Genomic DNA, 16,956 nt, shown 5'->3' with positions numbered 1-16,956 from the left:
TAGAGACACTCAGAGTATGGACATTACCACAATACAGTAAAGGACATTCATTTTTCAAGAAGGGATTTGGAGTAATTACCTCTGGGTACCCTTCCAAATGTGAAATTCGGCAACGCCAAATAAATGGCAGTTTCGTTTACAAACTCATGTGCTCTTAAAAAATTTTTTTTTCATTTAAGATCTATTCAAAGAGGGAAATGTAAATTTTTTGGCCAGCATATCACCGAAGCTTCACCTGAGACTGACTGTCCTTTTGTCTAGGGGGAGAATTGTAATTCTAATTGTTCCTGAGATTCCAACCCATCCAAGCCTCGGTCTTGCTGAAGACTCTGTGGCTGGGGTGAAGCTTGCTCTGTGTGGTCATCTCATGTGGAATTAAACAGCCCCCTCTGTAGCTGTGGGAGATTAGTGGCTCAAAGCCTCCTGTTGCCATGGATTTAATACCAGGGTATTAAAGCCATTGCAGAATCTTTCACTGTCCCAGATTAGAGCTACTAAATCATTCAAGAGTTGTTAACCTAATGGGTCCCCTTCAGCAAAATCATTAAACTCTGAAGAAGGGTGTCTTAGTTGAACGAGCCTGTACCAACCATTTTTCATGTCTGAAATAGTGAGCACTCTAGAAACATTAGTAGAATGCATGTGATTAAATGAGCCATCACTGTCCTGATTGTTCCCTTTACATTACTTTCAGGCACCCATCCACTCCACTTTTGTCATTTTGACAAGTTTCCGCTTTGTCCCACCTCTGCTTCACTTCTATTTAAATGTTAGAAAAATTCTCAGATTGGAACAGTACTCCATTAACTCCTAACTCTGCAGGAATTGGATGTTTTACAAGTCACGCAAATATGACACAAGATCAATGGCTTTTTATCTTTCCAGCTGCGGCTTGCACACAGGTTCTCTCAATGTAGAGGGTAGAGACCTGCAAAGAAAGCTGTAACAGAAGTGGATACAACCATTCCCTCCTTTCATGGGATTCTGACTTCGATCCTTACCTTGGCTTGGAAATATATTGTGCTAAATGGAATTTTCACGCTTCCCAACCAGTGTCTCTCAATACGGGTGTGGATTCCGCTTCCTCTTTCACGGTCATCCTGAAGGAAAGTAGGAAGCGATAACTTTAAGAACTCCAGCCACTCATTTATTTAATCTGCCCCAGGAAAATGGTGGGGTTTAGCTGAAAGCCCATGGGCAACGTTAGACAGACCTCAATCCCATTCTGGTTCAGACACCTAATCATTTTGCCACCCTGGGAAAGTCACTTAACCCTTCTGCACCCACTAAATTGGAGATTTAACAATCTACTTCACAAAGTTATTCTAGAATCAAGACCATATGTGTAACACACCCAGTGCAATTCCTGGAACCTAGCAGACACTCAGTTGAAAATAAAAAAGCTAATTCTCTTCCTCCCTTCTCCCTTTCCTGTTTATACATGTCAAGTTTGAAACATTTCAAACACCACCAAGAGAATGTGTTAAGGATTTACAGTGAGTAGAGGACATGAACATGAGTGCATGTCTTCCTGAAACTGTGAACTTACCTCTAGGACGTCGTACAGCACTTCATCGAAAATGTTAATGAACACGTCATCTTTCACTGACTGCAAACTTGTTGTGCTGTAATCCCCATTGGGAGCCCTGCAAATGGGCACATGTGACCAGGGACCATGAGAATGAGTGAGATAGAAACAATGGGCACTCAAATAGCAAAACTTGAAAAATACTCAAATCTGAGCATAGATATGAAGATTAAAAGCAGTGCTTTCATTTCAAATATTTGTCTTTGCACTGAGATATTATAACATAATATCTATACTCAGGTGGAAGGGGTATTCGACTGGAGGCTCTAGGCAGAGAGAGAAACCCCCTGTCTGTTGGCTTGCCCTGCCAAGCCTCACATCATCCCCCCAACCTGCATGGTGAACTTTGCCAGGAGCCAGCTGGGCATGATTGAGCTGGCTCAGTGGACAGGCTACATTCAAGATCATCAGCTGACACTCATGCCAGTAGGCAGGTTTCCTAAGCAACTGGGCTCTGGAAGATGCTTCTCCAGCAGACCATTCCCTCCTGGTGTTATAAGGCTGGTTGAATGGTCCCTGCCTTCCACTTACTTTCTCTATAGATAACTAGAGCAGTGCAGGGGTGAGGTTCATCTCCTATAATATCACCTGCTCTGAGTCTAGCCAGGCCTGGCCCAAGACTGTTGCATGTATTTTGTTGAGCATTTGCCTTTGTGTTTGCTCATTCTTTGTGCTTATTCTGTGCATAACAGTGATATGTGTCTCTGTCTTCTGACTGGACTAGCTCTAATCCTTGCTGTCTCTAATATGCTATGTGGCCTTAAGCAAGTCACCTTCCATCTTTGGATTTTCTTTTCTTTTCTTTTTTTTTAAAGATTTTATTTATTTATTCATGAGAGACACAGAGAGAGGCAGAGACAGGCAGAGGGAGAAGCAGGCTCTCTGCAGGCTCCCTAGAATTGATATGAGACTCAATCCTAGGACCCCAGGAATCACACCCTGAGCCAAAGGCAGATGCTTAACCGCTGAGCCACCCAGCTGTCCCTAATTTCTGTAGAAGTAGAATGAATGTTGCACTAGGTCATTTCTAAGGTTGCTTCAAGATCTGAAATAAGGGAGTCTTGTAAATATAAAAAAAAATCACTTAAAGTCTTAAATGCCTATGTATTATTTCTGGTGAGGAAGAAAGTGTAATTATGAAAAGTAGAGAGTTACAGGCTGGGGAGTTTACTTGAAGCTTCCAGAGTCGGGGAGATGAGGAATAAAAGAAAAGTAGTATAGGGGCCCTGTGGCCAAGGGAATGAGAAGTTTTGGGCCACAGAAACCAGAGCCTGGAGAGGTGTGGGGGTATCCCAACAGTGAACCCGAGTCTCAAAAGTTGGACATTTTCCCATTTTGCTCTTGACTGGAGTCAGTTGTGGTACCACAAGAGCAGCATGGGACTCAGTGTCAGACTCTTTGATATTGTCCTGGCTCATGAGCTACAGAAACTTTCACTGTAGTCATTTCCCCCTGGGGCTCCATTTTATTCACCTTTCTTCAAAATATCCTGCAGTTCCTAAAGAGTAAAACACTCTTACCTAAAAGGAAGTTCAAGTTCTTCATTCCAGCTGGGATTTGGTCCTTCTGCTGTTGTTGTGTGGCAAATCGTTCGTTGAAAAGAAACTTCCACAAAAGGACGTACTAAAACCTTAAATGTAAGAGCAAGTTGTTAGCGTCCCTAACAGGTTTTTGAATTATTTTGTTCTTAGCAGAGGTAGAATATGTTTACTGACTAGTGTGTTTCCAAAGAGAATGAAGCAGAAAAGAGACTATAAAGTTTGTAGGCAGTTCTGAAGAGACAAGGTTCTTCTTCTTTTTTTTTTTTTTTAAAGATTTTTATTTATTTATTTGACAGAGAGAGAGAGAGAGAGAGAGAGAGAGAGAGCACAATTAAGGGGAGTAGCAGGCGGAGGGAGAGGAAGAAGCAGGTTTCCGGAGCAGGGAGCCTAATGCAGGCTCCATCCCAGGACCCTGGGATCACAACCCAAGCCAACGCAGACGCTGAACTGACTGAGCCACCCAGGCACCCAAGGGGCAAGGTTCTAAGCTGTCACCCAGCATCTAGGTATTTCACCTGGCCGAGGGGGTAGTCAGAACTGTGGGTTGGGCTGTGTGTGGTTGGGGAAGCAGCACGCTTCTCGCTGAAAGTCCTTGAAGATCTTGAAGGCTGCTGGAATTTGCTAGGGGCAAGAAATGCATGACAGAAATTAATGACAAGAAAAATCCAATTAGATACTCAGCAAGATAGCTTCTCCAAAGAGGTATGGCTCCAGTGACAGACATTTTCTTTAAGTTTGTTGACACTTCAGAAAGCTTTTCATATGTGTGGGTCCTCTCTGTGACCTAGTAACTAATAGAGACACCCCAACTTCCATCCCTAGACCTGCATGTCTGGCTGGAACTGAGAAAAGTGTTCTCTTCCCACTCTGCTCCCAGAGAGTGCCTGAGTGAGAAATCTGTTTTCCCCCCCAACAAATGAGAGCGCCCTGGCCAGCCTGCCCTATCTCCACCCAGACGCCTCCCATTGTGTTCTCTATGACCCTGCACTCTCCAGTAAGACACTTCTCTGGGCCCACCAGGCATCACTGGGATAAAAGGATCTCAGGGATTCCTAGCTTGAATTAGGATCTATGGGTCTTGCCCTATTTCCCTTTGGGATTTTTTTTTTTAATAGATTTAATTTGCCATACGATGTGGGTTTTTTTGGATTTTATTTATTTATTCATGAGAAACACAGAATGAGAGAGAGAGGCAGAGACACAGGTAGAGGGAGAAGCTGGCTCCATGCAGGGAGCCCGACATCGGACTTGATCCAGGGTCTCCAGGATCAGGCCCTGGGCTGAAGGCGGTGCCAAACTGCTGAGCCACCCCGGCTGCCCTGGGATTCTTATTTTTAAGAGAGAGCTCACATGCAAGCTGGGGCAGAGGGGTGGTGATAACAAGGGGTAGTAAGGGTGGAGATAGAGGGGAGGGGGCAAAGGGAGAGGGAGAGAGAGAATCTTAAGCAGACTCCACGTCCAGTGTGGAGCCCAATATGGGGCTTGATCTCATGACCTTGAGATCATGACCTGAGCTGTAATCAAGAGTTGAATGCATAATGGACTGAACCACGCAGATACCCCATCCTTTTTGGGATTCTTAAAAAAAGGAGATGAAGATCATCTCCAGAGAGTCTCTCCCAGATACCTCTCCCCTCATCCTAACAACACACCTGCGTATTTGCACTGAACTTAATGGTTTACCAAGTATTTCGTATTCATTACTGGGCAAAATATAAACTGTCTCTACCAGATTATCTTACCTTTTCACGGATAAAGGTATCAGACAAACCATGAGACAATAAAAGTGGAATATTTAATGCAACAATTTCCAGAGAAACCCTTTTTCTCTTTGGAACACCACTTGATTACAGTATTACAAAACATCTGTGAAGTGCCTACTATATTTCAGGCCCTGTGTTAGACTCTGGAGCTGCAGAGACAAATCAGACACACTTCAGCTCCAACTAAAAGGCCAGCAGACATGTGAACAGATAATCACGATACAGTGGGACACACGTTAGAACATAGAGATGGGCATGGGCTGTAAGAGTACAGAGAGAGAGATGAAAAATCTGATCTAGTTGGATGCAAGGGTAGAGGGTTAAGATTTGGGCAGGCTTAATGCAAGAGTTGATATCTGAGCTGTCTTGATGAGCCTACACATATATATAACACAGAGGATCAACTAAGCTTCCTTATAATTTGAATGAAATGGTTTAACACCTAAAAAATATTCTATAGGAGCTGGAAGCCGGAATCATAAAGCAAAGGAAGATGAAACCTCCACTGGATTTTCTTTTCCCCTTCCTTCCACCACCCACTTCCAACCTAAGCTCAAGCCAGTGGCCTTCTGGCCCAGCACAGCTTTTGCCGTGGTCCTCAACGGTGCTGACATGCAAGAACAGATTAAGCATATGATGGCTTTCATTGAACAAGAAGCCAATGAGAAAGCAGAGGAAGTAGATGTGAAGGCAGATGAGGAGCTCAACATTGAGAAAGGTCGTCTTGTGCAAACCCAAAGACTGAAGATGATGGAATACTATGAGAAGAAAGAAAGATGGATCGAGCAGCAGAAGAAAATTCAGATGTCTAATTTGATGAATCAAGCAAGGCTCAAAGTCCTCAGAGCAAGAGATGACCTTATCACAGGCCTACCCAATAAAGCAAAACAGAGACTCAGCAAGGTGGTAAAAGATACAACCAGGTACCATGTGCTTTTGGATGGACTGGTCCTTCAGGGTTTGTGCCAATTGTTGGAACCCCGGATGATTTATCCATTGCAGGAAACAGGATTTCCCTCTGGTAAAGGCTGCAGTGCAAAAAGTGATTCCTACGTACAAAATTTCCACCAAAAAAGATATTGATGTCCAAACTGATCAGGGGGCCTACCTGCCTGAGGAAACAGCCGGTGGAGTTGAGATCTATAATGGGGATCGTAACATAAAAGTTTCCAATACCCTAGAAAGCCGGCTGGATCTTGTAGCCCAGCAGATGATGCCAGAAGTACAAGGAGCCTTACTTGATGCAAATGCCAACGGGAAGTTTTTGGACTAAACCTTTGGAGAGGTGGAGTTCATCCACTGCTCTCCTGCTGTAATGTGGAAGTTTCTGATATTTGAAGAAACAGGGTATCTGTGTCGCTTCCTCTTCGCTGTTCTAATATTCTGTATTATCGGTGGATACTCTCTGTAGCTAATGCCCTTAGCTTAATTGTTAACCATGAAAGTTTCACTTAATGCAATCAGGTAAGCTTATCTTCCTAGCTTATCTAAAAGTAGCACTTTCATTTGCTTCTGTAGCATGAAGGTAAGGATATCAGATGGTGGTTATGGGAGCTTCACCAAGTCTCCACTCTTCCTCTAGTCTTCCACTTTCAGTTCTAGAGTTTAGAGGGTGATATGTATGGCATTCTCTGACATTCAGTTCTTTAGGCTTAAAATGCATGGGGGTTAGGGGGAGGGGCATGCATTCCTTCCAGCAATAGTAGCTTCACTGTTAACCTGTTTGGGTCTAGAGTGTCGCTCATCTGTAAATGTGATTTAAAATCTAAGCCATGAATATGTCTTATTTATTAAAACAAAAGATTTACATGGAAAAAATATTCTATAGAGACCAAAATAAGAGAAATACTTATACATTGTTTTAGAAAACAGCTTTTCTTCCCACAGTTGAGCTTTGATTCAATTGAGGTGAAGGGGTGTGGCTATACTTGAGGAAGCAATGCTATGCACAGATTCAAGAGCTTAAATGGACATTTACCAGTAATCAGATGGTGGGAATAGTTGGTGATGATCAGATGTAATGGGTGGAAGAGTTAGGTAGTACAAAAAAAAAAAGTTTAAAATAATGGATAGGGGATAAATTTGAAAAGGAGGATCCTAGAGAGGAAAGAAGATGCAAAAGGCCAGAATGGTGCTCTTCTGTGAATCAGACGGTGCTGGATGACTCTGGACAAGCCACCCATGTGTTTTCCCTTTTGTAAAATGGAGATATTAATAGTAACATGAAATAAGTGAAATAATCTGTGCGAAAGAGCCTCAGCATAGTGTGGGAAACCTGGAGAAGAGACGAGAAAGGTCAGCCTTCCTCATTACACTGATGAAGGCACCAGGAGGTAGAAGTTTTAATACCTGCTCTTTAATTCTCGCTCATCCCTGTTCTCTAAAGGGAACAAGAAACTCAGGCTCCCCTTACCCTGGTTGAGGGATCCCCATTGCCCCAGGGTAGTGAAACATAGTTGGCATCACTCATGTCTCTGAGCAGATCATTTTTATGCTCATAGCATGTGTGTTTAGAACCTGGGACATAACCCTTCGAGTATCTGCCCCAGCTCACACCTACTTATCTGAGAGCCGTTTCCCACCCTCAGGGCTCAGACCCTGTACTTTCCATCCCAGGGCCACCTGGAAGGCTCTCACCTTGTTGTTGGCTTCCTTACGGGAATGTCATAAGCCCGGATAATGTTCACCAACACCTTTATGTCTCCATTGGACAGGTTTTGGGCCGTCACCTTCTTCCGACCTTTTCTCCTTGGCCTTAGTGGTCGCTTTTGTTCTGCCAGCTTGAAAAGGCTTAGCCCCAGAATGCTAATGACCACAGAACAGGATTAGTACTCTAAGGAAAGGAAAGGTCTGGAAAGCTTTGAGACAATTTCCCAAACTCTCCCCCCAGGGTCCCTCAAAGGCCCCTGAATGACTCTGTCTTTTTAAGGAAGGGTAGAAATCGTCAAGAAATTCTGAGCCTGGGGAGATCCTTGGATGTGGATCATTTACGTTGATTTTAGCTGCTACTGATCAGAGGAAGAAAAGTATGCTTGGGTCGCTCTTGCTTCCTGCCTTGTGCTCTGCCTTGCTCATCCTGGGTCCCTCGGATGTGTAGGTGCTCTCCTGCTCTGGACCTTTGCTCGACCAGGCCAGTCCTGCACATGGGGTGCCTTCCCCACTTCCTCTTTGTCTGCCCGGGGCTGCGGTTGTACCATGTTAGGGCCCAGCCATGTCAGCTGGAAGGAGTGTCCCTTTCCTGAGCCCAGAGCACCCATTAGCCATTAGCCTGCTCCAATCACATGGCAGGTGATTACAGCCTTCCTGGGACTTCCTGGAGTACCTTCGCCTCTGGAATTAGACAAAGCCATGGGACTCCTGGCTCCACTCTTTGACCGTGGGCAAATTATCTCACCTCTTTGTTTCTGTTTCCTCAGCTGTAAAATGGGGGATAATCATACCTACCTCTTGGGATTGTGCAGAGGATAAAGGGAGGGGGTGTATGCAAAGCACCCCGGCACTGGTCTAGCACTTGGTGGATGCTCTAAAGATGATGTGACATGATGGCAGTGATGATGCAGGAGGAAGGGGAGAGGCAGGAGGATCCCTCTCCTCTCCCTCCTTCTCACTGAGGTGAAATCCGATAAACACTTCCAAGAGGATGGAAGCACTGTCAGTGAATCATGGTGGGACAAAGGGTCATGAAGCAGATAATTAAATTTCAGCCCAGAGACTGAACAGAAGCACAGATGTGATTTTGTATCTGCAAGCTGACACTGTGCCAGACAGCGCAGGACAAAGCCAGCTGTGCAGAGCCAGCCTCAGGCTGCCCTGTCTCCCTGCGAGCACGGAGCTGCCAAGCAGCCTGCCTGTCTGGGGGGGCCTCTTTCCAAGGGGCACATGCCAGCTGGGGAGGTGACAGCTCCCGATGGGCTCCCGCTTGTTCCCCAGGGCCTTCTGTCCTGAGGACACAGAGTAGCTGCCATTTATCAACACCTTCTGCAGATCAAGCAGAGTGCTGGGTGCCTTACACAGAATAGTTCTAATCCTGACAAGGGTAACATTTACCCCACTTTTCATATGAAGAAACTGGAGGCTCTGGGAGGTGACAGGATTTGCTGAAGGCTCCTAAGTAAGAGGGAGCTGGGGTTCCACCTCAGGTCATTCTGACTAAACAGACAGTTCCCTCCTCTTTTGAAAAGTCTTATTTTATTTTTAACTCACTTAAAACAAGAGCAGACCCATTACATGTTAACATAATGGAAAGCTATGAAAAATAACTAGGAGGAATGTGAGGAGAGTGACACTGCAAATCTCTTTTCTGTATGTGACTTATTATCTACATTTTATTATTTTTAATTTAATTTTATTGAGATGTAATTGTCATATAACATGTAAATTTAAGGCATACAATGTGTTGGTTTGATACATTTACATATTGGAACATAATTGCCACTGTGGAGTTAGCCAGCACCACTATAACTTCACATAATTACTTTTTTTTGGGGGGGGGGTTGAGGGGGGAAACAATGAAGATTAAAGCACTTAGTAACTTTGAAGTTTACAATACAGTATTGACTATATTCACTATGCTATGCTTGAGATCTCCAGAACTTATTTAATCTACTGGTTGTGAGCTTTTACCTTTAGACATTTCTTCAATGTTCCCACCTCTTAGCCACTGATAACTACCATTCTACTCTGTTTTTATGAGTTTGGCTTTTTTAGATTCCACATATAAGTGAGCTCGGACCGTATTTGTCTTTCTCTGTCTGATTTATCTCACTTAGCATAACTCCCTCAGGGTTCATGTTGCTGCAAATGAAGCCCATCTTATTAATCACTCTGCCAGGACCCCCACTAACCCAAATTTGGAAACCTCAGAGAGACACCTTGGCCAGGGGATCCTAACATGGCACATCCCTTCTCTTTGTCAAAATTCCTCCCCTCCCTTCCCCTAGAGGCAGCTCTTTGCTGCCCTGCTAGCAGTCAGCATGGGAACATCTTGGTGGCTGGGACCATTAAATATAAAAACATCTTAGTTTAATGCTAAGAACAAACCAAAATTAAAAGAAGAAAGAACATACCCTGAGCCTTCAGAACTTAATGCAGAAAGTAAAGCAAAGAAAAAGAAAGAAAAGAAATGGAAAAACAGCATGAAAAATCACCATCTATTCTAAAGTATAATTTTCATGACTGAAAAAAAATACATTCAGTGACTGGACTCTGAGCCTGGAATAAAGAGGGAGGGTTTGCATGAGTGTATGTGGGTACAGCCTCTGGTATATGGATAGAGGCCAAGTCAAAGAAAGGGGCTGCCATGGATGGACTTTTTTTTTTTTTTTGGTCTCCTTCTTAGCTTGGTGGTGGAGAGAAAGTACATGCATAGGAAATTAACTTTTTAGGAGACCAAGAGATTTAATAATCACAGAACAAGTCAGGAAGTTAATGCACTGCACAAGACCACCAATACAGAAAGTTATTTCTTTGTATTTTATGCCTCCACCTTGAGTTGAGACAATTTGAGGATTATTCTAAGTAACAGAGATAATCAAGCAAATGCAATGGAATCCCAACTTCTATATAAATATTCATTTTCCCTGCTGCCCCTGCCCCGTCACCAAACACACAGCAGCTCTCAGTCTCCCCCCACCACCTGGAACCCTAGTGCTTATTCTGAGCCACCCCCTCAGTCCTGTGCCGGGCAGGGGCGGGGGTGGAGTATGGAGCAGTCTAGCAGAGGGAGGTGGAACACAGGAGCCTGTGCAGGAGGGAAATGCTGTCAGACTTAGTCTGATTGCAGCAGGGAAGTGGCAAAGGCTGGTGAAGCTGACTTGGGCACAGTGGGAGATGAGATGTATATTGGGCGTGATAGAGAGCATCTTGTGTGACCTGTTCAACAAAGCCCCCCAACTAATTTAACCATGAGGCATTAATCAGGTTTTACCAGTTCCTAGCCTTACTGGGGCTCAAAAGCATCCCATACAAGGATAAAATCTTCTATTTACATGAAAATTTTATTTTAATACCATAAAAATAATATTTATAAGAAACAAAAGATTTGTTTGCTTTTACCTGATATTAGGAACTTCTTCTTCTACTATCAAATCCGAAAGAAGAAAATGGTGTTTTGCAATCAGGAAACGATTTATTACTGATTCTCTAACCTGAGGACAGATAGTTGTGTGTTTTTTTTTTTTTTTAATTTAAATTCGGTTAATTAACATAAAATGTATTATTAGTTTCCAAGGTGGAGGTCAGTGATTCATCAGTCTTATATAAACGCCCAGTGCTCATTACATCATGTGCACTCCTTAATGTGGACTCCACCCCACCCCCTCCAGTGACCTTCTTATGTTTAAGAGTCTCTTATGAAGTTTGTCTCCCTCTCTGATTTCATCTTTTTATTTATCCCTCCCTTCCCCTATGATCTTCTGTTTTGTTTCTTAAATTCCACATATGAGTGAAATCATATGATAATTGCCTTTCTTTGATTGACTTACTTCACTTAGCATACTACCCTCTAGGGCCATCCACATTGTTGCAAATGCAAGATGTTGGTTTTTTTGATGCTGAGTGGTATTCCATTGTCTATATACACCACATCTTCTTTATCCATTCAACTCAGGCAGGTGGTTTTATTTAAAATGTTCCTGGTCCATAGACTTTAGGGCTCATTGCCTAGACTCCTTCAAGACTTCACCTCATGTCACCTCAGTTCAGCCCCCCAGCACAACTGCACTTTTCTCCCCAGTACTGACCTCTTCTTATACAAATCATCCCACTTTGCTCACTAATGTAAGTAAGCTCCCTAAGGCAGAGGGGGTTCTGTTCCATTCACTGCTTTATTCAAGGGACCTGGGAAAGTTTCTAGTGGATGATAAGTAAAATTCTGCTGAATTAATGAACAATTGGAAAAATATAAGACCAGTCTTGAAGCACACACATTTCAGATTCTTAACTTCTTCCTCTATTCAGACTGAATTACTTTCTAATTATTCATCAAATAGAGGACCTCTTAAATGTCATAAATCGTTTTTTTTTTTTTTTAATAAGGAACCCAGAGTAGATCATTTGGGTGAAAAAAAATGTACTATAGTAACTACAGCATTTCCTACAAGTTACATTTATTAAAAGAAGAAAGGGCAAATGGATACTTCAAGTTTTTAGTGCATTAGGGTAGTTAGTATGTGATTTATAAAATTTTTTCATTACAAAGGTGATATGATGCAAACATACAAATTTGAGAAAAATCATGACTTAGAAATTGTGTCCCTTGCAATCATGCCCCACTTAAGATAACCACTGATAATGAACTGAGACACATCCTAGTATTTCATATGTTCAAAAGATGAAGATGGCTGTTAATTCCGTATCTGTAATTATGAGCAAATAAGTCTACAGAGGTTAAGTAACTTTTAAATAACCCACAGATAACTTAGAAAGATAGACACCACCTTTCCCCGATGTTAGGGTGCTGGCTATTTTCCCCCTATGAGGATTCTGTAAAGTGATTTTCCTTACCTGTTGGAGGTACTTGGCTACTATGGCCCTATGAGTATCTATGTGATCCTTGGTTTCAATTACATTTCTGTCTTGTAAACGTTTTTCATAGTCCTAAAATTAAAAAGGATTAATTTTATGATTGTAAATTATTATTATTCTCCCATGTGAGATTAAAGAATTTATCCTGAGATGAATTTATCACATGTGATTTAAGTAATAAGTTATGGTTCTAAATGCTTCTTCCACCTTCCTCTTCATTTTTGGCTCAAAATTGATCTTTGATGCAGTATGTAGGTTTTGGTACCAGTTGGTTGAACTGCCTTATAAGTAGAAGATAATTCTGTAGAGTAATTATAGCATAAGCTGTTCATGTAGGAAGAAACAGAGTCCATCAAGGTAACAGAGAGACCTGCTACCTCACCCAAGCAACTTAGCCCAAACCTCGGCTTACATTTTTGTCTTTTCTATTTTAAGTAGAGCAATTGCAAAAATAGTAAATAGCATCTGGCTGCAGCTGATTTGGGTCACCCACTTGGAGGAGAGTATGAGTGTTAGTGTTGTCTTCTTAGGCTGCTGACTTTGCTCTGTCTATCATAAAATCCCTCATGGGCCCAGGAAGCTGCCATGTTCTGCTTCAGTCCTTCTCTAGTCACAGCTGAATGCCCAGGGTGGCTCCTAACCTAGCCTGGGCAATACAAGCCAGCTGTTCCCAAGATTTTTTAAAAAATATTTATTTATTTGAAAGAGAGAGAGAGCACCCTCAAGCATGTGTGTGTGGGGGGAGAGACAGAGGGAGGGAATTCTCAAGCAGAACCCCCTGCTCAGAAGAGCCCAATGGGGGGATGCATTCATGACCTGAGCTGAAATCAAGAGGCTGATGCTCAACTGACTGAGCCACCCAGGTGCCCCTAGCTGTTCCCAAGAATTTTAAGCTCGGGACAAGAAGACACATCTCTCTCTGCTGGCTGAAGTAACTAGATGTGAACTTGGATAATGTTGGTGACTATGCAGCCAAGTAGAGAATCTGTCTCCAATGGGGACCAATAAGAAGCCCTGACAGGACAGAGAAAAGTCCTGGCAGCATTCAGGTTCTATATCCGGCCCGGCCCTCACTGAAGCACAGATGAATTCCTGCCATTCATGCATCTTTAGATATTTAACCCTATTTTGTCATTTCATCATCCAATAAACTCCCCTTGCTGCCCAAGGTAGCTCAAGTTGGCTTCTTATCTCTTACTATCATGAATCCAAACTAATACAAAAAGAACCAAGTAGCCAAAGATTTTCTTCAATAGTTTCCACATTTTTTACATAAAAAAAAAAATCACAGTGGTATCAATTTCTAATGGCTCTCCACTTACCTCATCAATACTAACTTGCCTTTCTGGTTTTCATTGGCCCGCCCCTTCACCCCATTATCTGTAGCTCCTCAAAGTCTCCCCACCTGTGGGCACCCCCTCACCTGTGCACCCTGCCCACCTGAGGTGGCTGAGACCCTAGCAGCTCTCCCCCAGCTCTTACCAAGCATTATGCTCAGTAAATAACTTAATGTGTTAAAATGGCATTGAATTGACAGGAGCAATGTGGCAGGATCATTTCCCATAGTAACACATAAGATACTTTTCAACCCTACAGTTCTAATTTTTCTTAGTTGATATGTCATTATATTGGGCAAAGAGATTACTTAGACATTAGGTTTAAGAAAAAGAATGGAGGGGCAGCCCAGGAGGCTCGGCGGTTTAGTGCCGCCTTCAGCCCAGGGCCTGATCCTGGAGACCCAGGATCAAGTCCCACATCGGGCTCCCTGCATGGAGCCTGCTTCTCCCTCTGCCTGTGCCTGTGCCTCTCTCTCTCTCTCTGTGTCTCTGATGAATAAATAAATAAAATCTTAAAAAAAAAAAGAAAAGAAAAAGAATGGAAAGGTTATGGTAAATACTATAAATGAGAAACCAGTATCACTACTGAGAACACGACAGCAAGAAAATACACAGGTAATAGTATACCGAACGGCACCGAGCTGGTTAATTATCTTATTAATTCCTCCATGGCAATTTCTTACCTGGAATACTTTTTCCATAATTTCTCGGTCATATGCTGGAATTTGTTTATAATTTCGGAATTCTGGCACCTCTTGGCTTCTAAGACAAAGAAGCCTGAATCGTTTGGATCTATTTAATTCCTCATCTGAGACAAAGTTAAATTCTTGTTGCAGCTGTTCCAGTCGAAAGAAATCAGGGACATAGGATTCACCGCTGGTAGCAACCTATAGAAAACAGAAGGGGCACAACTTTAGGTGGCCATGGGCAGACTGCATCTGAAGGAACCTAACAGTGAGCTTTTGGCAACGAAAGTTGGGACTGAGACTTGAAACATCCTGCATTCGTTTAAGGACAAAAATAAATTAAAATATCACAGTTATAAGGTAGATGCTATTATATTACTGTCCTAGCTCTAAAAAGTACCCTAAATCATTTTTCAAAAAAAAAATTGTAAAGTTCATCTTTTGGTATGCATGCTTCCCTCATATTATGCAAATATACAGGCTGAAAAGTGAGAGATTTCTATCAGTATCAGTACTAGGTGCCAACTGGAAATAGGATTGCTTATATACACAGTGTATGTAAGATCTAATATATGTATTCAAAATATATTTAAGATATATCTTACCTTAAAATATTTAAGTATAACTTAATATAACTTTAAAACTATATGTAACAAAATATTTTAAAATATTAAAAAAAAAAAAACTATGTACACATGTAGATAAGGGACCAGAATCAGCTGATTGGCTTCTCTGGCTCCAGGGTCATGCTCTTCTGTCTTTGAACAGCACCTCATGGCCTTGGTTCACTGAATAGAGAGAGCCAGAGATGGATGTGGGTGCTCACCCCCCTACACTGGCACAGAAATGATGGTTTCAGGGTACCACTGAGAGGCTGAGCAGGTGGGGCTGCACCCTGCCCACAGTCTGCTTGCACTTTGTCTGGGTGTTTTGCCAGTGGCAACTTCCTCCTCACAAGAAGAAAAACAGGGAGCAGAGATTTGTTGGGGCTGTGCAATAGGAAAGGTGATCCTGCTGTGAAAATCCAGAAAAAGAGACTAGTCAGGAAGGCCAGCCCTGTGTTCTGTCCTTCTATGGGAAGACAAATAGTTAAAAAGGAAAAAATGGAGGTGACATTTGTACTTTCTTACCACTGATTTAAATATAGTAATTGAAGCATGATTTGAAAACTCTACATGGAATAGACTATGCTCTAGGTAATATGGCCCATTCTTTCTAATATTTCTTTCAGTGACATTAAGAAGCATCATGTTAGAAGGAGAGCTTAGAAAGATTAAGGTAAAAATAAGCCAGAACTTACTTTGAGACTTATCTTAGAAAGTCAAAGACAGAAATGAAAATGTAATCCTGGTTATAGTTACCCTGCTGATGAACTCACACTAGTAAGCATAATCACAAAATATGTTGCTATGGTCACTTTCCAGATCATCTACTTGTTTATTATGTTTTTATGGGAATTATGAACTTAGGAGTAAGAACAATTGTATTTAACACCAAGAACAATCATTTATTGACTAAAGTTCCATTTTATTTATGAATTCACTGAAGAGAGAATTTTGAATGTTATGATAGACACAAGCAATTTATCTCAACATACTTAAATGAAACCTAAATGATAATCTAATTAATCATCAAACAGGAAAACAAGCAAACAAAACCACCATTTCTTAAAACACCCCACCAGCTCTTCCAAATGTGATAGACTAAGCATGTGTTCTGAAATCAGATTGATCTGGACCTGAGTTCTTACCAGTACTGTGAGCTTGAGCAAGGGACTCTGAGGGTCCACACTCAGGCTCCTCTCCATCAGAGGGGCCAAGTAAGACCTTTCTTTATGGTTTTATAGAAGTTGGAGGTAAGAATAACAACAACACTGCAACAACAACTATTATTTATTGCATACTGATTGTGTGCCCAGCTGAGTGTTGAAATGCAGCAGAGCATGTGCTCATGGCCACACTGTGAGGGTGTCACAGCACCTAAAAGCACAGGTGCTTGCTTTGATTGCACAGCCAGGCTGATGCAGAACTGGACCGTCAACCTGTCATTCAACAGCCCACTCATGTTCTAAAACGCTATCACACTGGAGAACACTGTGTGAAAGAAAATGTGTGTAAAGGTCTGAGCCATTTCTATTATTATCGCACCAAGTCAAGAAATGGGAGTGTGTACATGGTTCTCCTGCCACATTACCGAGATTAGCTGCATCAAGGGGGCATTGTTGGGGTCGTTTGGGTCGAGCTTGGACTCTGCTGCCCATTTGGCCAATTTTTTCAAGTCTGTCAGTCCTGACGTGCCAATAGATGAGATGGCATCTGCCCTCTTCAAAGCACTGGAAGAAAAGTTAATGCCATGAGATGGATACTTTCACAGGGCAATTTGACTCAGGCCCCAAAATCCCAGGGACAGCATTGCTTAAAGAGGCTCTTCTTGTCTATGGGAGAAAATCTGATCATAAGGAAGGAATTTTGCCAGTTTCCTTTACTTGATGACTGCTACTAAGTATGTCATAGAGAT

At 42.3% G+C, this 16,956-nt stretch overlaps 2 protein-coding genes across 5 annotated transcripts in view; one reads left to right on the top strand and one right to left on the bottom strand.

The window, feature by feature from the left end:
* CC2D2A (coiled-coil and C2 domain containing 2A) overlaps positions 1-16,956 on the bottom strand; it is a 143,294-nt gene that overhangs the window by 36,006 nt on the left and 90,332 nt on the right. For all 4 annotated transcript variants that reach the window (XM_055326646.1, XM_055326649.1, XM_055326647.1 and 1 more), the window contains 9 exons: positions 16,633-16,771; positions 14,437-14,640; positions 12,396-12,488; positions 10,947-11,038; positions 7,530-7,697; positions 3,645-3,750; positions 3,109-3,218; positions 1,550-1,646; positions 1,002-1,100 (listed from right to left, as the gene is read on the bottom strand). In XM_055326646.1, coding sequence (XP_055182621.1) covers positions 1,002-1,100; positions 1,550-1,646; positions 3,109-3,218; positions 3,645-3,750; positions 7,530-7,697; positions 10,947-11,038; positions 12,396-12,488; positions 14,437-14,640; positions 16,633-16,771 — 1,108 coding nt within the window. The remainder of the gene's footprint in view (positions 1-1,001; positions 1,101-1,549; positions 1,647-3,108; positions 3,219-3,644; positions 3,751-7,529; positions 7,698-10,946; positions 11,039-12,395; positions 12,489-14,436; positions 14,641-16,632; positions 16,772-16,956) is intronic.
* LOC129510537 (V-type proton ATPase subunit E 1-like) lies at positions 5,142-7,502 on the top strand. The gene is given in 3 exon segments (XM_055326774.1): positions 5,142-5,160; positions 5,353-5,882; positions 5,884-7,502. Coding segments are annotated over 3 exon segments (831 nt in total). The 3' UTR covers positions 6,166-7,502.

Source organism: Nyctereutes procyonoides, unplaced genomic scaffold (assembly GCF_905146905.1).
Source record: "Nyctereutes procyonoides isolate TBG_1078 unplaced genomic scaffold, NYPRO_anot_genome, whole genome shotgun sequence".
Taxonomy (NCBI): domain Eukaryota; kingdom Metazoa; phylum Chordata; class Mammalia; order Carnivora; family Canidae; genus Nyctereutes; species Nyctereutes procyonoides.
Note: the sequence above shows the minus strand (reverse complement) of the source record. Positions and strands in the feature narration are given on the sequence as shown.